Source organism: Leptodactylus fuscus, chromosome 9, assembly GCF_031893055.1.
Source record: "Leptodactylus fuscus isolate aLepFus1 chromosome 9, aLepFus1.hap2, whole genome shotgun sequence".
NCBI classification, from domain to species: domain Eukaryota; kingdom Metazoa; phylum Chordata; class Amphibia; order Anura; family Leptodactylidae; genus Leptodactylus; species Leptodactylus fuscus.
Genome location: NC_134273.1, coordinates 13,682,841 through 13,707,294, shown reverse-complemented (window position 1 = coordinate 13,707,294; position 24,454 = coordinate 13,682,841). Strand labels below are relative to the sequence as shown.

General features: G+C 43.9%; 1 protein-coding gene across 2 annotated transcripts in view; it reads right to left on the bottom strand.

The window, feature by feature from the left end:
* Window positions 1-22,246, bottom strand: part of TTC39A (tetratricopeptide repeat domain 39A) — a 33,185-nt gene extending 10,939 nt beyond the window's left edge. The window contains exons 1-7 of one of the 2 annotated variants that reach the window (XM_075287673.1): window positions 22,142-22,246; window positions 9,183-9,287; window positions 6,747-6,878; window positions 4,934-5,010; window positions 4,145-4,212; window positions 3,579-3,643; window positions 933-1,032 (exon numbers count right to left, since the gene is read on the bottom strand). In XM_075287673.1, coding sequence (XP_075143774.1) covers window positions 933-1,032; window positions 3,579-3,643; window positions 4,145-4,212; window positions 4,934-5,010; window positions 6,747-6,878; window positions 9,183-9,287; window positions 22,142-22,164 — 570 coding nt within the window. In that variant the 5' untranslated portion in view covers window positions 22,165-22,246. Of the gene's footprint in view, window positions 1-932; window positions 1,033-3,578; window positions 3,644-4,135; window positions 4,213-4,933; window positions 5,011-6,746; window positions 6,879-9,182; window positions 9,288-22,141 lie in introns of those variants that run through there. The other variant, XM_075287674.1, reaches the window with a different exon arrangement.
* Between the last annotated feature and the right edge of the window lie 2,208 nt (window positions 22,247-24,454).

Sequence of the window (24,454 nt, the reverse complement as noted above, 5' to 3'; positions counted from 1 at the left end):
GTGCACCCCCTAAAGTCTATACACTGTGCACCCCTAAAGTCTATACAATATGCACCCCTAAAGTCTATACAATGTGCACCCCCTAAAGTCTATACAATGTGCACCCCTAAAGTCTATACAATGTGCACCCCTAAAGTCTATACAATATGCACCCCTAAAGTCTATACAATGTGCACCCCTAAAGTCTATACAATGTGCACCCCTAAAGTCTATACAATGTGCACCCCTAAAGTCTATACACTGTGCACCCCTAAAGTCTATACACTGTGCACCCCCTAAAGTCTATACAATGTGCACCCCTAAAGTTTATACAATGTGCACCCCTAAAGTCTATACAATGTGCACCCCTAAAGTCTATACAATGTGCACCCCCTAAAGTCTATACTATGTGCACCCCTAAAGTCTATACAATGTGCACCCCCTAAAGTCTATACAATGTGCACCCCTAAAGTCTATACAATGTGCACCCCCCTAAAGTCTATACAATGTGCACCTCTAAAGAACTAGGGGGCGCACAGGAGCATACGGTTTATAATATAACAGCATCTGGTTGTGAATACTTCATTCACAAGGGTTTTAACAGGATTGCAATTTATCCCAGTTGCTATCCTGCAATCACTAGGGTTCCCTCCGATCACAATACTGTCCCCATTTGAATGGTGCAGTGGTTGAGCATGCTCACTGCTGCTCTAGTCAAACTCTAATGGACACCCTATAGTAACCAAGTACAGCACTCAGCGGTACCCTAACCATCGTGAATGTTTGTAAAAATGTGCCCCATTGTGCCCCCAATCCTCGTCTATAGAGACGGGTTAGTAAAGGAGTCTTCCTTCTATATGAACAGCCCATAGAGGTAATAACTGTATTGCCTGTATATACCCAATATACACAAAATTATATATACCCAATATGAGCTACACTGATTTACATACCAGATTAAATGCTCCAACACCCAGCTTCACTCCACCTTCAAAGTGACAATGATTTTCTCCTTTTATGTAATTGGCACATTTCTGCAGAGTATCCAACTCCCTAAAAGAGCAAACCAAGAGGAAGCTAGTTAATAAATTGTCACTTTCTTCATGGCATGTAGGGTCTAGCAGAAGTAACTTTGTAAATACATTACATTACTTGTCTTATACTCCAGAGCTGCGCTCACTATTCTGCTGGTACAGTCACTGTGTACATACATTACATTACTTATCCTGTATTATACTCCAGAGCTGCGCTCACTATTCTGCTGGTACAGTCACTGTGTACATACATTACATTACTTATCCTGTATTATACTCCAGAGCTGCGCTCACTATTCTGCTGGTGCAGTCACTGTGTACATACATTACTTATCCTGTATTATACTCCAGAGCTGCACTCACTATTCTGCTGGTACAGTCACTGTGTACATACATTACATTACTTATCCTGTATTATACTCCAGAGCTGCACTCACTATTCTGCTGGTGCAGTCACTGTGTACATAGATTACATTACTTATCCTGTATTATACTCCAGAGCTGCACTCACTATTCTGCTGGTACAGTCACTGTGTACATACATTACATTACTTATCCTGTATTATACCCCAGAGCTGCGCTCACTATTCTGCTGGTACAGTCACTGTGTACATACATTACATTACTTATCCTGTATTATACCCCAGAGCTGCGCTCACTATTCTGCTGGTACAGTCACTGTGTACATACATTACATTACTTATCCTGTATTATACTCCAGAGCTGCGCTCACTATTCTGCTGGTACAGTCACTTTGTACATACATTACATTACTTATCCTGTATTATACCCCAGAGCTGCGCTCACTATTCTGCTGGTAGTCACTGTGTACATACATTACATTACTTATCCTGTATTATACTCCAGAGCTGCACTCACTATTCTGCTGGTACAGTCACTGTGTACATACATTACATTACTTATCCTGTATTATACTCCAGAGCTGCGCTCACTATTCTGCTGGTACAGTCACTGTGTACATACATTACATTACTTATCCTGTATTATACTCCAGAGCTGCGCTCACTATTCTGCTGGTGCAGTCACTGTGTACATACATTACATTACTTATCCTGTATTATACTCCAGAGCTGCGCTCACTATTCTGCTGGTACAGTCACTGTGTACATACATTACATTACTTATCCTTTACTGATGGGAAGACATATATATATATATATATATATATATATATATATATATATATATATATATATATATATATATTAATATATATATATATATATATATATATATATATATATACATATATACACTCACCGGCCACTTTATTAGGTACACCATGCTAGTAACGGGTTGGACCCCCTTTTGCCTTCAGAACTGCCTCAATTCTTCGTGGCATAGATACAACAAGGTGCTGGAAGCATTCCTCAGAGATTTTGGTCCATATTGACATGATGGCATCACACAGTTGCCGCAGATTTGTCGGCTGCACATCCATGATGCGAATCTCCCGTTCCACCACATCCCAAAGATGCTCCTCTATTGGATTGAGATCTGGTGACTGTGGAGGCCATTGGAGTACAGTGAACTCATTGTCATGTTCAAGAAACCAGTCTGAGATGATTCCAGCTTTATGACATGGCATTGCATTATCCTGCTGAAAGTAGCCATCAGATGTTGGGTACATTGTGGTCATAAAGGGATGGACATGGTCAGCAACAATACTCAGGTAGGCTTTGGCGTTGCAACGATGCTCAATTGGTACCAAGGGGCCCAAAGAGTGCCAAGAAAATATTCCCCACACCATGATACCACCACCACCAGCCTGAACCGTTACCGATACAAGGCAGGATGGATCCATGCTTTCATGTTGTTGACGCCAAATTCTGACCCTACCATCCGAATGTCGCAGCAGAAATCGAGACTCATCAGACCAGGCAACGTTTTTCCAATCTTCAATTGTCCAATTTCGATGAGCTTGTGCAAATTGTAGCCTCAGTTTCCTGTTCTTAGCTGAAAGGAGTGGCCCCCGGTGTGGTCTTCTGCTGCTGTAGCCCATCTGCCTCAAAGTGCGACGTACTGTGCGGCGTTCAGAGATGCTCTTCTGGCTACCTTGGTTGTAACAGGTGGCTATTTGAGTCACTGTTGCCTTTCTATCAGCTCGAACCAGTCTGGCCATTCTCCTCTGACCTCTGGCATCAACAACGCATTTCCGCCCACAGAACTGCCGCTCACTGGATGTTTTTTCTTTTTCGGACCATTCTCTGTAAACCCTAGAGATGGTTGTGCGTGAAAATCCCAGTAGATCAGCAGTTTCTGAAATACTCAGACCAGCCCTTCTGGCACCAACAACCATGCCACGTTCAAAGGCACTCAAATCACCTTTCTTCCCCATACTGATGCTCGGTTTGAACTGCAGGAGATTGTCTTGACCATGTCTACATGCCTAAATGCACTGAGTTGCCGCCATGTGATTGGCTGATTAGAAATTAAGTGTAAACGAGCAGTTGGACAGGTGTACCTAATAAAGTGGCCGGTGAGTGTATATATTCACTGCTACTAGGTGTCTGTGCCCGCTCTGTGTCCAGGCTGTATACTCACTTATACGTCTGATAGCTGTTCCTGACCTTGATTCCTCCCTTGATGAAGCTGACCATGTTCTCATCCTGCAGGAATTACATCAGCAATTAATTAATGTTTTTTTTTTCCATCAGAACTTTAATTGTCTTTTCTGCTTGCAATTACATGGACATCGAGGGAAATCCTCTGATCTGTCATGTCACCATTCACCTTGTCATACGCTATAATATTACAAGTAATGAAGTCTTCATCTTTACAGAGAACCCGTCAGCTCCACATACATACGGTATGTGTGAATGATATAGTATATATAGAATAGTATAGTATGATATAGTATATATAGAATAGTATAGTATGATATAATATATACAGAATAGTATAGTATGATATAGTATATATAGAATAGTATAGTATATATAAGCTGTAGGCTCTGAGTTCTGGGGCCCTTTGGATTGCGATGACTTGAAGGAAGGGGCCACATCCTAATATCTACAACCCTAGAAGGGTCTTCTTCCCTTGGACCTTGACAGTTCTGCACATGGGATTCTTATCTGCAATGACTAACACATAACACTGACATGTCAGACCTGCAGGAACGTGAGGGCCGCTCTCAGGAGTAGACACTCGGCATAGCACACCTCCGCGTGGATCTCCTCTGTAATACACAAGATTTATGATATTATGTTATTACATGAATCAGAGCCAGTTGTATCATATGATAGATCTGTATCTGCTGGATATAACTCGGGGCCCTGAGTACTTGCCAATCCCATGCTCCTTATTTATAGACATGAGTATATATTGTCTTCTACCTTCTATATCTTTGGAAACCTTGTATCTACTAATTATTCTATGAAGATCCAACTGATTCGTCCTGCGCCATTTATGGCCCCCAGGATAAGCAGGACTAAGTGACAGTGAGCTGCATTACCAGCTATGGCCACACTAAATGAATGGCACTATGCATGGAAAACGGAGGGAATGCAGCCCTTAGTGGAGTGCCTTGGCTCCTTTAGTTACTGACCAGACTCTTACCAGTCCTAAGGATAGAACATCAACAATGGCATAACTATAGGGATTGCAATGGTCACAGCGGCAACCAGGCCCAGAAGCCAAGGGGGCCCACTGGTCACCCTCACTACACTAGGGAAAGATAAACTTATGTAATCTTCTTTCTGAATGGATCTGATGGCTGTTAGTCTTTGCATTGCAAGTTTACTCCCCCTTCCCTCTGGTGAGAAGATTTATGATACACAGCCTTCCACTGTCAGAAAGGAGAATTCCCATAAAATCCCTTTAATTATCAACAGAAACCTGTCCAGGGAAAGAAGGAGAGATGACAAGTGAGATACATGGGATGCCTCAACTACTGTTACCTTCTGTGAACTGATCGAGACTTTGGCCATGGACTAAATTGTTAAAGGAGTCGGCGACTGTAGATTTCTTCCGGAACCTGGTGGGAAGATGAAACACAAAGTTGTCACGTTGATATGTGAAGTGCACACATTGAAGTTTCCACAAACACCACAAGACACTGGAAGGAAAGTCAAACAGGATTTTATCCAGGACAAGACTCTAAGAAGGAAGTCACCATGTCTGACACCATCCAATTTGTAAGAGCATGTGTGACGGATCAGGACGACGCGCCAAGAACATGTGTGACGGATCAGGACAACGTGCCATAAGGTAGTTCAGGAAAGTCTTGAATTTGTAGACAATTGAAGTTGCAAATATAAGTAATTCTAAATTTTGCAGAGTTTTAAAGATTTTCGGTAACCATCCAACACCAGGTTCACAATTAATGGGGTCCATTGGGGGACCTGAACAACGGCGAGGCGGATCTCTAAAACAGAGGTTGCACGCAGAGCCCCGTGAACCCGGAGCCCGAGGAACTATATTATGTATCCATAAAACATGAATCAGCCACGTGAAGGCTCGTAAGTAACAATGCACATTGACAGTATGGCTGATATGTAATGACATTATATAGAGTAATATAAACATCCACTTATTAGAATGAGAGGTATCATTATTTATACCGCTATATCGTATCATGTGATTCACAGCAGAGAATGAACAAAGCCCTGTGTCATAGTGAAAACAAAGTGAGCGTCGGCGCCTCTCGTGGTCTTTGAGCTGAATGACATAATTGCATTGAGTCACTTTGTTTTCTCCAGGGATTTTGCTTCAAAAACAGAGCGAGAGATTAACTCACATCTCAAGTCAACAAGGTAGATGTAGAAGCCATTGATAGAATCAATGGTTGTAGCGTTTAACCATTTGTGCTGCATATTTCTTCATGAACAGAGACTATTATTGTATAGCAAGCATCTTAGCCCCACCCAAGAGCATCCTAGCTCCACTGAAGAACATACTAACCCCACCCAAGAGCATCTTAGTCCCACCCATGAACATCCTAGCTCCACTGAAGAACATACTAACCCCACCCAAGAGCATCTTAGTCCCACCCATGAACATCCTAGCTCCACTGAAGAACATACTAACCCCACCCAAGAGCATCTTAGCCCCACCCAAGAGCACCTTATCTCCACCCAAGAGCATCTTAGCTCCACCCAAGAGCATCCTAACCCCACCCAAGAGCTTTGTAGCACCAAAGAGCATCCTAACCCCACCCAAAAGCTTCGTAGCACCAAAGAGCATCCTAACCCCACCCACGAGCATCCTAACACCACCCAAGAGCATCCTAACTCCACTCAAGAGCATCCTAACCCCACCCAAGAGAATCCTAACTCCTTCCAGCTGTTGGAAGTGGTGTAATGGTGGGGGCAGGTTTTTTTTGGCACATCCTGGGTCCTTTGATACCTCTGGATGATACCTGTGTATGCCACAGCAAATTGCACCGGTTCTGAAGGCCAAAGGAAGCCCAACAAAGTACCAGATGGGGGAGGGGGGGGGCTCTCTAATACGCTGGCCAGTCTGTGTATTGTAGAAGGACCATCAGAGCCCCAGCGCTGGCTCACAAGGGAACTTAGAGGTGAGTCCTGATTCTTACTGTTATTTGCAGCTGTTTTTGTCCAGGATGGATCATCCCCTTTAAGCAAATGTCCTAACTTTTATTCTGAGATTTCTCTTCCTAGAATCTGACATTTATCCAGACTCTCACCATGGGCTGCTATTTGTAGTTATTCCTGTGTAATATGTCGCACATAGCTGAGTTTTTATACCGACCTCTGACACACCGCCTGAGCCTCTTTCATGGTGTTCCCGGCATTCAATATGTCCTGAGGGTCGAATGTCATCATGGCTTGCATTTCCAGTATGGTGGCATAGGTGAGGACATGGTACATGCTGTCCTTGGACCTGTGAATTTAGAAGACAGTTATATCAAGGTATTAGAATACAAGCCTCAGGGTCACACTCACATGCCATAGGTTTAGGTTGCAAAAAACGGGCGCAACATTGTCTTTATTATTCTGTTCCTACTTTCATTCATCCCTAATACAGAGAGAGGAGGAGAATTCCAATGGGCACGGGGGCTATGGACAAATATCTTCAATGTATTATACTATTATACTACGGTATTATGGCCAGAGAAAGCAGAAGGATGGTAACATTATATCGAGGGTGAGGAATAGACAAAGACATCAGGAAAGCCGGAACTCTGCAAAGTGACGTTGTGGCTAGAAGAAGCCGTCATTTCAATGTGGGTCAGACTTGAAGAAAAGGAGAAAAGAATGATTCCAATTATAGAAGTTTTTATATTGTTTTTTATAATGTTGGAAGATTATAACGTTTGGGGGACAGAGCACTGATTTAGGTGGGGTTGGGCACTAAGAACGAGTCTAACAAGGTGTTATAATTGCCCTGCCACCTCGCCAATAAAGACATTGCAGCCGCGCAACCCTCACTATAAAGATCTGGTGGAGGATTTCTATTCAGTCACTCTCTTCATGGACTGGGCCTTACGTACTATCACATACCAAATCTGGGAGGTGCTAGGTGGGCCATATGTACATTGTTGAGGTAATGAACCTGTAATTTTGGGTGGGAACATAGTTGCGAGTGAGTCATGAGGATATATAACTCTGACTGTATGGACAAGAAGTTAATATTAGCATTCGGGAGCTGTCCCTGAGGCTATAATATACCGCATTGCTATAGGGAAACAGATGACAATGGTCATTTACAATCCTCATATAAAGCCGGTCAGGTGGTAACACTGTGGCTTCCCTAGGTGTGGGATCCTTGTGTACTGTATCCAGTGTTACCAGCCACTTGTTTAGTAGACCATAATTTACATCAATATGAACACGGCTTATATCTTTGGAATGGCTGAACAGATTTGGATAAACCAAAGAAAATACTCAGGGTGACAACGCCGATCAGATGATGACAGCCTAGAACCAAAAAAAACACTCCAAAGGGCATGAGGTATGAGGGGCATCCTACATCTGCCTTAATACGTGAAAAGGGACAGTGGGCCAGACGTTATTTTGAAGAGGGTTTAAAGGGATTTTACCTTGTAAATATTCACCACATCAAACAACTGCAGGTTTTGCAACCTTCTGTAGGTGCCGCTCCGCTGATTCCAGCACAGTTGGATTTTTTTCTCTAGCCCACACCGTTCCTGAGCAATCAGTGTTATTCGTTTCTGCACCCAATATGCTAATTAGGCTCTCTACTATTAGGTGGGCAGTGCTGTTTTTAGAGAAGATAGTCTAGGACACGCCCTCCTGACAGCGATAAAGCTAATGACCATATTGGGTGCTGAAAATAACAGAATTAGGGAGGCTTCACATGGAGTTACGCTGCGCTCATTCTGATCGTAAAAACACGTTCAGAATGAGCGCGTAAAAAGCAGCTCTCATTGACTTGAATGGGTGCTGGCAAACGTGCGCCCCCATTGAAATCAATAGGAGGCTTTTTTCCCTATTGCTTTCACTGTGATACGCGCGTATACCGGCACCCATAGAAATCAATGGGATCTGGTTTTTACGCGCTCAATCTGAACAAGCTCATTCTGAACGAGTTTTACGTTCAGAATGAGCGGAGTGTAACTCCATGTCCAGGCTCCCTTAATAGCTCGGGAATAGCAAGGGCTAGAAAAGAAATTCCAACTGCGCCAGAATCTGTAGAGTGGCGCCTATTGATAGGTATTGATACGTAGTGGCGCAATGTTGATAGGTAACATACAACCACTTTAAGGATGGAACTAATCCAAATTTTGAGATCAGCTCTTGGATCATTATTGATTATAGCCTGGAGCATCCATAAGAGCACACGCACCCCACCATGTGTTACGTATAGGACCATGAAGAACAGAACAGATCGCAGCCATGTGCCATCCGTGGTCTCCATCAGCCAATACACTGAATAAGCTGAAACCACAAAATGGACAGAAGTTTTGAGACCCAGAATCACAGCCCCACATGGGGTCATATACGATCACATGATCATGCGTGTGTTCATATAGCATAGGGTTGTTTGCATGAGGCCTAAATAGTATAGTGCGTTGTCTATTCTAGCATCTGTATGACGTAGGCCAAGCAAGATCACTGGAGACCTATGTGCACGATGCAGAGAAGACATAAACCCTATAAGACAAATATTGAGTAGTCTTTAAACATGGCTGGGCTTATAATGACCCCCGGGGGTAATACTTACTTGGCCTGGAGGTAGCTGAGAGCCTCCTGGAAGTTGTTGTTCAAGAACATATCCAAAGCGGTCATACATTCTGTCAAGGAGGCCTTCAGGTCCGAGTCTTGCTGCCTGGACAGTCCAAGGTGAGACAAGGTCAATGTAAATGTATTATACATATATATCATATACTGATAGTAATCCTGGGCTTGGCATAGCCATGGGTAAGCCAAAGGCCAAGGGGGTCAAATCAGGGGCTTTGTAGCATCTAATCCATGGACGACTTTCATTAGATGACTATAAGGCCATATCCACACAGGGCAGATACGCTGCAGATATATCGCAGCAGAAAATCCGTACGCACCATATGGTGCACAATTCATAGCATTGCAATGCAAAGGATGAAATGTACGTTGAAAACCGGCAATATATAGTGACAGGCTGCCGAACTGAAGCTAAGCAGAGGCCTATCTATAGGGGGTGCAATCTCTACCGGGCCCTGGAGCCTCAGGGGGCCCAATAGTATCTCTACACCGGTATAATACATAGTACATGGTAAGTGGGGGCCCCATCATATATTTTGGGGCTTTAAGTTACACCTCCCGGGCAAGGCTTGAGGGGAAAGAGCGTGACAGAAAGAAAATCACTTGAATGAGGCTGAGCTGCAATACCAGACACAGCCAACAGACAAGAGTGGCGCTGTTTCTGGAAAGAAAAAGTAAAAAATGTAATTCTAATGGCAGAACAATGTCTGGCAATGCTCGAGTCTGTAACGTTACATGGACAACGATGATTTCTGGCAATAACTGACTACTGGAAATTGATAATATTTCCTTTTGCTGTACGCCATAAAGTAAGCAGCTCTCGTTGAACCTATATCCCGTATGGCCACTAGATGGCAGCACATGTAAAACCTGCAAAGCTTCATTAGCCAAAAAAATCATTAAGAATTATTTACAAGATGTCACTTTGTAGACGTCAATTAAAACAGACATCCTAAATGTCTTTGCGACTAAGACGCCGCGTCTTGGACAGAACCATTGTCATATTTATACAGGGTGCAGGGTAAATCTTTTGACAGAGACGGCGTTCCATAAAGCTGGCACTGACAGAGAACGTCACCTGCTCGGCCCGGCCTGACTAATATGAGATCTGTGTAATGAGATTAGTCACGCCCTGATGGGAACATCAATTCTGTACGGCGCATACCACTGAGGTTTATAGTGCAAGGACCATTAAAGGATGTGGCGTAAAGGTTGGAGGCGAGAGTATCCCTTTAAGAGGAGTTTATATACATAGTCAAGAGTTTTTGCAATATTTTTAACAATTATTTTTGGAATATGATCCAAGGCACGTCAGTGGGCTCTGAAATATTCAGTGCCATAAAAAGATGGCTAGCTTGTTTGATGCATTTATATCACTGGAGTCCAGTGGGCAGTCTTAATCAGAGATTGACAGCTTTCCCTGTGCATGCTGATAGCAGTCAGTCACTGGGTAGCCCCACCCACAGGACTCTTAAGCATAGAAAGAGCAAAAATTTTAATGGAAAAATACAAGTTATATTGAATTTTTTTCTATAAATTATATATGGCTCTGTTCAGCTCCTCCTGCTTTATAACGTCCATACTTTTGTATGTAACTTGGGCACTTTATGTGTTGGTCACGTCCGAAAATGGGAGCCAAAGCACAAGACATGTTCATCATGTAACAGATGACCCTCGATACACCCAGTTATTCCAAGCTGCAAATAATGATGCACCCCTGTATCTAGACTGAAAATTTACTAAGTGCAGGGAGTGCAGGGTCACTTCTAGATGGAGGGGACAGGATCTGAGGATTAGAGGAGGAAGGATAGGATAGGATAAGAAATATTAGTGTAGTGTGCGGGGTGTGCAATAATATGATCCGGGCATGTAATAAGCCGCCTAAACAGATGTCATTTTAGGACATATTGTAGGTGCTGTAGTTGGGGATTAATCTGATTGTCCAGGGTAAAGTATTCCAGAACACCGGTGCAGCTTGAGCAAAGTCTTAGGATGTTCGGATACAAGTCTAAGGTCGTTGGCACAACAGAGAGGACGGTCAAGGCAGCAGACAGTAATAAGGGAAGACATGTAGGAAGGTCAGCGCTATGGACGGATTTATAGGTGAGCGTGACAATTTTATACTGTATTCTGTGGTGGACAGGCAACCAGTGCAGTGCCTGACACAATATTACAAGCTGCATCGGTCCCCCACGGATTGAAGTCTCGAGGGAATGTCTCCTGTAAACACTGACACAATCACAGCTGAGCTGCTTTGTCTGCGCCTTGCACCATCTACCTGTTATTATGTCACGTCACAGAGGAGGCGCTGAATGGAGGGTGTGTGTGAACTGAGGCAGCTGCAATGTGTCATAGCAGATAGCAGAATGGGGCACTGCCACCTGACCTGTCACCTGCTACGCCTCCTCATGCTTTTGTCTACTATTGGCAAGCTCGGTGTTGGGTGTTCTATAGTAACCGCGATATGTGCCGGTCCTGCGCAGACTGCAGACAGGGGATCTAGGGGGTGTGATAGTCCTCCTTCTAGTTCTGCACTATTGCCCAAAAATAAGTCCTCCTGTAAAACCAGTTTGCCCAGTTATCATAACTGTGCTGTATAATGTTACTGTGCAGGTCAGGATAATGTTACTGTATAACAGTCATCTGGTGTTTCTCTGTACTCCAGCCCTTGGTAAACACAGGTCAGTACAAGATAACTGCGTCCTGAGGTCACCGACGTCCCTGACATACATAGATTACATTCAGAACTGGGTCCTATATTACGCTTAGAATGGAAGATGGCCTATGATGATCTGTGCAACTTGGACAACTGGTTTTAAAGGGATTCCGTCACTTGAGCCCTGCAGATGGATAGGTTAGGGTCACCTGAACCCAATGATGTTTTCCCTTTGTGAATCGCTGCCTCTGTTGCATAGATATAACCTTTCGAGCTGTTGTTGCAAAATGGTAATCCTCCCTCCACCCCTCCTTCCTTTGCAAAGCCTAGGGAAGCTAGTCCAGTGGAAGCAGGGGCTATCCTGAAAACTAGAAATATCCAGTACATAAAAATGCCAGCTACATCCAAGAGGTAATCCAAAAAATTCCGCGGTAGTAATAAAATATAACTTTTATTGCATCTTCATCTTTAAAAAAGTTACAAAGTAACTGTAAGAGGGTACATCATTAACGCAAGGCAACGCGTTTCGGGAATCGCTGTTCCCTTTTTCTCAGCTCAACTTCCATACCCTCACTAACTCCTTATAAACAATTAGTTAACGAGTCCCCTCCCTTTCCTGTTACATCTCCACACACCTTCTCCAATTAAACTCTCAATAAAAACTTTTTTTTGTGCTTATAATCTTTACATATTGTACCACATCAAGTTTTTATTGAGAGTTTAATTGGAGAAGGTGTGTGGAGATGTAACAGGAAAGGGAGGGGACTCGTTAACTAATTGTTTATAAGGAGTTAGTGAGGGTATGGAAGTTGAGCTGAGAAAAAGGGAACAGCGATTCCCGAAACGCGTTGCCTTGCGTTAATGATGTACCCTCTTACAGTTACTTTGTAACTTTTTTAAAGATGAAGATGCAATAAAAGTTATATTTTATTACTATCGCGGAATTTTTTGGATTACCTCTTGGATGTAGCTGGCATTTTTATGTACTGGATATTTCTTGTGGACGGCGGGTTGTGAGTCACCTGCAAGCCGGGCTCCCTCGAGGCTCCTTTGTGCATGTGAAAATATGGTGAGCTGAAATTTTCTTCTTTGGTTTTTTGTCCTGAAAACTAGAAGGGGAGACACCTGATGAGAGGTTCACACTAGAGTTTGGGTTTCCGTTGTTCGGGTCCACATGAGGACCTGAAAGATTGAGACCCCGTCTGCTTAAAAAGTGGTTACCTGCAGACTCCATAGACTGTAATGGATTCAGCCAGGATTCCACTCAGTTTCCAACAGTATAACCTGCAAAGAGGACTCTTCTCTCCTCCAATTTTAGGTGGACTCTATGGCGGAGCCTCCTACAGAGTCTCTGTACGCAGGTTTGAATCCAACCTGACAATAGCACTGAGTAGCAGAGTATGTGAGAGTCTGGCATACGTCCCCTGCACAAGGGCTGACATCTATGTAGGGTTTGCGATACTATAACTATCCAACCAGCGCTCCATTCACATCTATGAACCTTCCAGGATTGCAGTCTCCAGGATTTCCATAGAAGTGAATTGAGCGCTGGTCACAAGTACACTGATGCTTCATTCATTTGGGGGACATTTAGGCCTCTGGTCTCATGATCAGTGGGAGTCCAATGGTCGACTCCTTAGTGATCCGAAATTGAAGGAATAAGGGTCTGTAAAAAGGAAGCACTTGGGATCAGCGGAGCCCTGGCTGCCCTGAGAATGCCGAGCGACATAAAGTGAATGTGAAATAAGAGGATGACCTGTCATAAGGAGCGACTCCACCCAGACAGTCAGCAAAGGTCATGTATAAATATACACCTGCGCCTTGTACCTGTGTGCTTCTGTGCCTTCAAATACTCTCTTGCTTATTCAGAAATGATTTACTCCTTACACAAGATGAGTATCAAGGATGTCAGATTGGGGCTTTACAAGAAAACACAAGATGCAGAGTAAGGAGACAGTCCGAAGAGGGTGCACCGCAGAAAATAAACACATGGCAGCAATAACACCTTAACCAGGATTGTCCCAGAAGTGCCCAAATCCTTTCCCGCTACCATATGTGATCCGCTGCTTTTCTGTCTTCTCCACTTCCCAATCTAAAGACGGAAGGGAGTAACACACAACTGCGGGATCAGACGACACAAGATGTGTTTGTAGTCTGTAACCATAGTTTGCATAGGAGCTGTATACACAAAATTATATATATTTTTTTTTATACAAAACTGTCACAAAGTCAGTTCCTGTTTATTTTCGATGATATAGACTTAGTTGACAGACGGTGTCTCGTTGCTGTGTTTAGGTCACGGTCTAGATGAGACGGCACGGTCGGAGCACTTAGGGCTATATACACACTGCGCCTGTTTGCCTGAGTTTGGCTTGGTCTTAGTATATCGGCCGCAGTAATAAAACCCTGCCAGAAGTATATTATCTATGCGGAAGGGAGATAATGCTACTATCCACAAAGAAGCGAACCAATGCCAGATGTGACTTAAAGGATCAGATCCTGATCCTTCAACACGTTCTATTAACTATGTATACCCTGGTATATACTGTATACCAAGCACATAAAGCCTTATGGACATGGCCATACTACTGATCCATGCTGTACTAATCCTCAATAATAAAACAAAATCAATAGGCCCATACGGTATGAATATATGGGGTGCAGAAGTAACCATCACAGTCAGGCCCTGCAAGTTCCCTCCACCACATACGAATGGTTAGTGGTCGAGGTGTAACATGCAATGCAAAACCTGCACCAGGCCCCACAGTTGTAATGTGTCACTTATTGTATGGACCTCTTCATATTGGAAAGAGACATCTTATGAGCATCTTCAGGCTCCGGGGCCCGTTGCACCCTTTGCCATACTTGCCAACTTTCCCAGAATGTCTGTGAGACTGCCGAATATAGGGGGCACCTCCTAGACTCCCGCAAAATTGGACAGATCTCCAAGCTTCAGCATCCACTGGGCTCTCTTTCATTTCTTTCACTTTATATGTTGGTCATGTCCCAAAAAAGGGGAAGGCCAGCACATTGCTTGCACAAAAAAAGGGGCCTTACATACACAAAAAGAGGGCATGCCATGTCCCAAAAGAGGCAGAACTCTGACAATAGGAGTCTTGCACCATTCTCCCATGTCTCACTTCACAAAAGTTGGCTAGTATACCCTTTGCATCCCCTGAAATAATGGCCCTGGGACCTATGACAGATTTTGCATTGGAACCCTGCAGCTTTAAAGGGTGAGGTCATCATATAGGACATGTCTGTTGTTAGACATCACCTTTGAGTTTCACTATTCCTGAAATTTCCCCCACCATAGAAGCCAGTGTACAATCTCGTGACCTTGTAAAAGAACTTAATCCCATTTTTTGTTTTTTTTCACTTAGTACAAGGGCAAAAAAAATAAAAAATCACCCGGAAACCATCAGCAAGGGAAGAATAAAGGCACATGGGGCAATAACTCTGCACTTTATCTTTCTGTGTCCAGGCAATGCAATGATGGTCTTGTACAGATTTATTTCCACATTTAATGGTCATTTCTGTTTATTGGTGAAGTGCTTCATGTCACGTTACATATAAAACCTGGAAATGTCCAATGAGCCGAGCCCTTGTTATAAGCACTGAATGTGCCCAATGTGACCCAGAGCTAGTAAAAAAGTTATGGGGCATCTGTGATATAAGTACACAATGAAATGAGGAATACTATGTGAAAGAGAAAGAAGATAGATACAGCAGATAATAGATAGGTATTGGATGGATGGATAGATAGATAGATAGATAGATAGATAGATAGATAGATAGATAGATAGACGGATAGATAGATAGACAGACAGATAGATATTAGATAGATAGATAGATAGATAGATAGGAGATAGATTGATAGATAGATAATAGATAGATAGATATTAGATAGATAGATAGATAGATAGATAGATAGATAGATAGATAGACGGATAGATAGACAGACAGATAGATATTAGATAGATAGGAGATAGATAGATAGATAGATAGATAGGAGATAGATAGATAGATAGATAGATAGATAGGAGATAGATTGATAGATAGATAGATAATAGATAGATAGATAGATAGATAGGAGATAGATAGATAGGAGATAGATTGATAGATAGATAGATAATAGATAGATAGATAGATAGACGGATAGATAGATAGATAGATAGATAGATAGATATTAGATAGATAGGAGATAGACAGATAGGAGATAGATAGATAGATAGATAGATAGATAGATAGATAGATAGACGGATAGATAGACAGACAGATAGATATTAGATAGATAGGAGATAGACAGATAGGAGATAGATAGATAGATAGATAGATAGATAGATAGATAGACAGATAGACGGATAGATATTAGATAGATAGGAGATAGATAGATAGATAGATAGGAGATAGATAGATAGATAGATAGATAGATAGATAGATAGATAGGAGGGAGATAGATAGATGGATAGATAGATAGATAGATAGATAGATAGATAGATAGATAGATAGATATTGGATAGATACAGTAGATAGGTATTCAGGAATAGTTTGGATGACTGTAGGCTACAACTAGGTCATGGTTGGGTTATATCTTCTCAGTATCTCCAGTCTCCTGTCAGTCACTTTCCTTGTGCCCTGTCTTATTTACTTTGCTCCTTACTTCTCGCTCCTTGTCAGTATAAACAGAGGAGTACAAAGGTTAAGTCCTAAATAACAGCTATATAAAGAGGAGGATGTCTTGTACTGCACAGGCCTAGCTCAGTCCTGATACCATGATATCACCAAACATCCCGATCACATTAACTAAAGATCCCTCCAGATCTCCGCCCAGGGTGTAATTATTCAGGGTGCAGAGACCGCGGCTACCCCCAGGCCCTGGAGCCTGATGGGGGCCCCCTCTCCTATAGTGCTGGAGACTAGTATTATTTATAGCAGATTTTGCACTGGGACCCAGGAGCATCACAGCACCCCTCTGATCAGTGAACGGGGTCTGACCATGCTGCAATGTCTTAGCGAGTGATTTTTATATGGGCATGACATGACTATACGGAGTTAATGCATTCATTAGCAATGATCTAATCAGTATTGATCATATTATCAGATGTCAGCAGCAAAAGAGTGAGCAGTCAGAAAATCCAAGGGAATCAGCTTACTTATAATGGTGCCTACATAAAGGGGTTTCTTCTTTCCATGTTAGTGGTGAAATCTGCTGTCTTGATCAGTTACCAATGGACAAGACCATGAATGCAGGAACTTTCTATAGTCTGGGACTTGTCAGATACCTGTCCATGATGTCCTTATTGTGGTCAGATTATCAGGGAGGGACACTACATGTATAAGAAGATAACCCAACCACAATAAGGATATCACGGCTGGTTATCAGGAGGACACTACATGTATGAGAAGATAACCTGACCACAATAAGGACATCATGGCTGGTTATCAGGAGGACACTACATGTATGAGAAGATAACCTGACCACAATAAGGACATCACGGCTGGTTATCAGGAGGACACTACATGTATGAGAAGATAACCCGACCACAATAAGGACATCATGACTGGTTATCAGGAGGGCACTACAGGTATGAGAAGATAACCCGACCACAATAAGGACATCATGGCTGGTTATCAGGAGGACACTACATGTATGAGAAGATAACCCGATCACAATAAGGACATCATGGCTGGTTATCAGGAGGGCACTACATGTATGAGAAGATAACCCGACCACAATAAGGACATCATGGCTGGTTATCAGGAGGGCACTACATGTATGAGAAGATAACCTGACCACAATAAGGACATCATGGCTGGTTATCAGGAGGGGACACTACATGTATGACAAGATAACCCGACCACAATAAGGACAACATGACTGGTTATCAGGAGGACACAACATGTATGAGAAGATAACCTGACCACAATAAGGACATCACGGCTGGTTATCAGGAGGACACTACATGTATGAGAAGATAACCTGACCACAATAAGGACATCATGGCTGGTTATCAGGAGGACACTACATGTATGAGAAGATAACCTGACCACAATAAGGACATCATGGCTGGTTATCAGAAGGACACTACATGTATGACTTCATTATTTCTGCTGCATAATTGAAATTACACAAAACCATACAGGGATGTACAAGACGGACATACTATGAAATTGACTTGTGACCTCGGAGGGCAGGAATGTTACTTTTCTCTATCATATCCAGCTAAATATGTTACAAGGCCAGCTATGGTGTGGCTAGTCTATACACAGCTCTAACAAGACGCACATGACTGTAGGACGAGGGCTGAACATCTAAAAGTTCACACGGAGGATCTTCTTATGTAAGTTTCCCAATTTAATATCTTCAATTGATGACCTGACCTAAGGATAGGCCACTAATTATCAAGCCTGGAAATCCCTTTGAATTAAAAACTTAAACACTTACCAAGAGATAAGATTGTTATAGGGAGCAATTTTCCAATTGAGCCAAGGTCTGCACACCTTCTTAACTGTGCACGTCATGTGTGCCCAGAGTATCCTGTCCTTAGTTTCATAAACCTGCTGATGGATTCCCTTTAAGACTTGCAGATAGATAGGTTAGGGTCACCTGAATCAAACAGTGTTTTCTCCTTGAGAATTGTTGCCTCTGTGGCCAAGATATCTGTTTTAGTCAATACGCAAATGAGTTCTTTGGAACAATGAGGTTGTAGCCAAGTACTCATCTGCAATGGCGGTGCCATCATATCTCCAACTGGCTCACTTATTGACAAAACATGGGGAATTTCATTAATGGAGGCAGCGATTCATAATGGGTAAGCAAGATTTGATTCAGGTGACCTTAACCTATCTATCTGCAGGGCTGGGGTTATATGCTGGGTCTGGTGACACTAACCTATCTATCTGCAGGGCTGGGGTGATATACTGGGGTCTGGTGACAGTAACCTATCTATCTGCAGGGCTGGGGTGATATGCTGGGTCTGGTGACACTAACCTATCTATCTGCAGGGCTGGGGTGATATACTGGGGTCTGGTGACACTAACCTATCTATCTGCAGGGCTGGGGTGATATGCTGGTTCTGGTGACAGTAACCTATCTATCTGCAGGGCTGGGGTGATATACTGGGGTCTGGTGACACTAACCTATCTATCTGCAGGGCTGGGGTGATATACTGGGGTCTGGTGACACTAACCTATCTATCTGCAGGGCTGGGGTGATATACTGGGGTCTGGTGACACTAACCTATCTATCTGCAGGGCTGGGGTGATATGCTGGGTCTGGTGACAGTAACCTATCTATCTGCAGGGCTGGGGTGATATGCTGGGCCTGTTGACACTAACCTATCTATCTGCAGGGCTGGGGTGATATGCTGGTTCTGGTGACAGTAACCTATCTATCTGAAGGGCTGGGGTGATATGCTGGTTCTGGTGACAGTAACCTATCTATCTGCAGGGCTGGGGTGATATACTGGGGTCTGGTGACAGTAACCTATCTATCTGCAGGGCTGGGGTGATATGCTGGTTCTGGTGACACTAACCTATCTATCTGCAGGGCTGGGGTGATATGCTGGGTCTGGTGACAGTAACCTATCTATCTGCAGGGCTGGGGTGATATGCTGGTTATGGTACACTAACCTATCTATCTGCAGGGCTGAGGTGATATGCTGGTTCTGGTGACACTAACCTATCTATCTGCAGGGCTGGGGTGATATACTGGGGTCTGGTGACACTAACCTATCTATCTGCAGGGCTGGGGTGATATACTGGGGTCTGGTGACAGTAACCTATCTATCTGCAGGGCTGGGGTGATATACTGGGGTCTGGTGACAGTAACCTATCTATCTGCAGGGCTGGGGTGATATGCTGGGTCTGGTGACACTAACCTATCTATCTGCAGGGCTGGGGTGATATACTGGGGTCTGGTGACACTAACCTATCTATCTCCAGGGCTGGGGTGATATGCTGGTTCTGGTGACAGTAACCTATCTATCTGTAGTACTGGGGTGGTATGCTGGTTCTGGAGACACTAACCTATCTATCTGCAGACTCCCTTTAAGCTCCATCTTCCTGGAGAAGCGCCTTATACTTTACATATTTATTAATAAAATGATATATTTTCTGCAATGTGTTTGCATTTCCATATTTAATGTAACATAAAATTCTGCGCCGCTCGGCAGGATTATAACTTGATTCCGGCGCCCTGATTTCCATTGCAGCCAGTGCAAGCTCTCCTGCACGCTGCCACTTTTCTCTTGCAGTTGACAGCACCAGATGACCCTTCGGTGTCTTTCATCATTATCTGTACTTATATACCTTATTACTCCTAAGTGTGCGCCCACATACACCCACCAGACAACACGGCTCGGGGATAGGAACCGTTACCAGGACAGCCACAAGCGTATGTTATTAATGAGACCGAGATAAGGGACATTATCCCTTGTAGTTTATGCAGCGCGCTCAATCACGGCCGAAAACAGGAACCGAAGTAGAAAATTGTATGGCTGCAATATAGGGCAAACTCACCCTGAATGGCTGGGGGATGACTCAAGTCATCTCAAAATAGCTCCAAAAAAATCTAAGATAGTGAATAGGGAAACCATTGGCAGCGACACTTTTAGGGACGTTATTAGGAATTTGTCGCTAATTTGTAATTTGTTTATTAAAATAGGACAATAAATTCTAAAAAAATTAAAATCGGGTTTAATTTAATTTTTAAAATCTACTTTCTGTCCATGATTATGGGAGCGGCCATCTTGCCTGAGCTTTGTTAACAGCATTTAGTGACATGCTTTACAGCAGTCTCGTGACAACAGTCTGGAGTTGACTCATTGAGGACTACGGACACGCTCTGTCGATGAGTTGTGACGTCATCTGTTGCCAGTACTGGATACAATGATGGGTCGGTGGTGTTATCTTCTATTGTAATGCTGTCTGTGATGTGAATGAAGTGACTGCTGCAGAGAAGACAACTACAGAATTGGCAATTGTCTGTCTGTTATTAGGCTTAGTGGTCAGGGTATAATAATTTTTTTCTTATAGCTAATGACATGGAAAATGTGAACTAAAGCAAACATCAAAAATTCTTAAAAAAATACGTGAAACTTGGTTTAAATAGTAGGTCATTGGTGATACATCCCCTTTAACAGGAATTCTGGACCCTCCTCTATTAGTCAGAGCTACATAGAAACTCTCTTACTCTGGAGGACCCAACAGGTTTATGGATTTTAATGGGAACTGTGTAATACTTCATTTTACCTCTGGTGGTGCTATAGCAAAATTGAACACCTGCTGAAGGTTTCCTTAAAGACTGCAACTGATCGCTTGAGGTCTTTGCAGCAGGACACCCTGAGATGAGATTAGTGCTGGGGAAACCTTCTTACAAACAGCAGAGACCCCCTTAAAGTTGATATTAGTCAAGACAGAAAACACAATTTCCTACAATCTGATTTTCCTCTTGTAAAATTAACCAAGACAGCCAAATATTTGCATTGATCTAAATGTGATTTCTAAGGCGGGGGTTGTACTGGTGAGGCCAGGACCCCAAATCTTATAACTTTAACCGCTCTGATTATAGGAATGGATTATATGGTACAGGACAACAGGGGTGTCACTATAAGGGGCGGCGGAGATCCTGGACTATAAGAGGGTCCCAAAAATCCCTGTTCCACATAAAATATACCACTATTCCAGAGATAGGTAGGGACCTAAGTACAGGACAGTGCTTGGGTGCCCAGGACCTTCAAGTTACACCCAGGCCTGACAACTGCTCGGAAGAGACTTATCATTGACACACAGAATATTGTGTGTATTAGCTCTGATCTAGGATCTGGATTATTTTTTTGTCTACAAAGCTTGCAATCTACCTAATACGTTATAGAAAATCATTGATGTTCAGTCCTACCGAATACATCACCGACCACAGAGCTTGCAATCTACAATGTACATATGGTTTTGCACACTTATGTCGCGTTTGTACGTGCAACAGCATATCCACACGTTACAGATGGTGCAAGTTTTCATCCTTGATACATCCGACATTAGTTTATGTTCCAGCTGCAGTAGTTTACACCGCAGGATCAGAGAAACTTGCTTTGGGATATAACGCAGCTATTATTATGCAATGCAATAAATAAATAACTAGCAAAACATTAAGATTGGTGCAGGGAATTAATCAGGGTTAACACCGTATATGCCAGAGGGTGCAGAGCTGAGCTTCCCAGGCCCACACGAGGCAGGGCACAGAGGAGCCTATAAGTGCAGTCAGTAAGTAGGGTCTCTGTACTTACCCTCCACCTGTATCCCTGGACATGCTGCTGGCCGGCACTGAGCACAATCTCCCCAAATGAGTGCAGAGGATAGACACATACACAGCAGCAGCAGCAGGGACTGAGTGACTGTCACACACAGGGCTTGGGCAGGGCTGGCTCTGCCCTCTCACGGCTCTCTGATTGGGAGCTACCTTGACATACAGTCTGCAGCCAGCCTTCTAGACGTCAGCTGGGTGACACTTCCATCCTACTCGTAGATTGCAAGCTCCTGGGCCACAGCAGCAAGAAAGAGCAGTGACTTGTCAGATGATCCCCGCCGCATGTGCAAGAGGAACCGAGAGATCTGGAGAAACTTCCAAAACCAGAAACAAAGAGCAACTGCAAGCAAAGATCCTGGCAAGGCAGATTGTGCAGAACCTCTTTACAAGGCGGTCTAACCAGAACAACTCGAAGAACTGATTCACAGATAAAGTGACAAGAGGTTCTGCAGCAGCCAGTACATCTATTGCAAAATGAAGCTCAATGTAAAGAGTTTTATTTTAATTCATTTATAGGTTTGGTTACTAAATTGCAAACAGCGCCCCCATTCCCCCATACTAAAACGGCGCCCCCATACTAAATACAGCGCCCCCACTCCCCCATACTAAAAACAGCGCCCCCACTCCCCCATACTAAAACAGCGCCCCCATTCCCCCATACTAAAAACAGCGCCCCCATTCCTCCATACTAAAAACAGCGCCCCCATACTAAAAACAGCGCCCAAATTTCTCCATACTAAAAACAGCACCCCCATTCCCCCATACTAAAATCAGCGCCCCCATTCCTCCATACTAAATACACAGCCCCCATTCTCCCATACTAAAAACAGCGCCCCCATTCCTCCATACTAAAAACAGCGCCCCCATACTAAAAACAGCGCCCCCATTCCCCCATACTAAAAACACAGCCCCCATTCTCCCATACTAAGAACAGCGCCCCCATCCCCCCACACTAAAACAGCGCCCCCATCCCCCCACACTAAAACAGCGCCCCCATTCCACCATACTAAAACAGCGCCCCCATTCCTCCATACTAAATACACAGCCCCCATTCTCCCATACTAAGAACAGCGCCCCCATCCCCCCACACTAAAACAGCGCCCCCATTCCACCATACTAAAACAGCGCCCCCATTCCCCCACACTAAAACAGCGCCCCCATCCCCCCACACTAAAACAGCGCCCCCATTCCACCATACTAAAACAGCACCCCCATTCCTCCATACTAAATACACAGCCCCCATTCTCCCATACTAAGAACAGCGCCCCCATCCCCCCACACTAAAACAGCGCCCCCATTCCACCATACTAAAACAGCGCCCCCATTCCACCATACTAAAACAGCGCCCCCATTCCCCCACACTAAAACAGCGCCCCCATTCCCCCACACTAAAACAGCGCCCCCATTCCACCATACTAAAACAGCGCCCCCATTCCCCCATACTAAAAACAGCACCCCCATTCTCCCATACTAAAAACAGCGCCCCCATACTAAAAACAGCGCCCCCATTCCCCCATACTAAAAACAGCGCCCCCATTCCCCCATACTAAAAACAGCGCCCCCATTCCCCCATACTAAAAACAGCGCCCCCATTCCCCCATACTAAAAACAGCGCCCCCATTCCCCCATACTAAAAACAGCGCCCCCATTCCCCCATACTAAAAACAGCGCCCCCATTCCATCATACTAAAAACAGCGCCCCCATTCCCCCATACTAAAAACAGCGCCCTCATTCTCCCATACTAAAAACAGCACCCCCATTCTCCCATACTAAAAACAGCGCCCCCATACTAAAAACAGCGCCCCCATTCCCCCATACTAAAAACAGCGCCCCCATTCCCCCATACTAAAAACAGCGCCCCCATTCCCCCATACTAAAAACAGCGCCCCCATTCCCCCATACTAAAAACAGCGCCCCCATTCTCCCATACTAAAAACAGCGCCCCCATACTAAAAACAGCGCCCCCATACTAAAAACAGCGCCCCCATTCCATCATACTAAAAACAGCGCCCCCATTCCCCCATACTAAAAACAGCGCCCCCATTCCCCCATACTAAAAACAGCGCCCCCATTCCATCATACTAAAAACAGCGCCCCCATTCCCCCATACTAAAAACAGCGCCCTCATTCTCCCATACTAAAAACAGCACTCCCATTCTCCCATACTAAAAACAGCGCCCCCATTCCATCATACTAAAAACAGCGCCCCCATTCCCCCATACTAAAAACAGCGCCCTCATTCTCCCATACTAAAAACAGCACTCCCATTCTCCCATACTAAAAACAGCACTC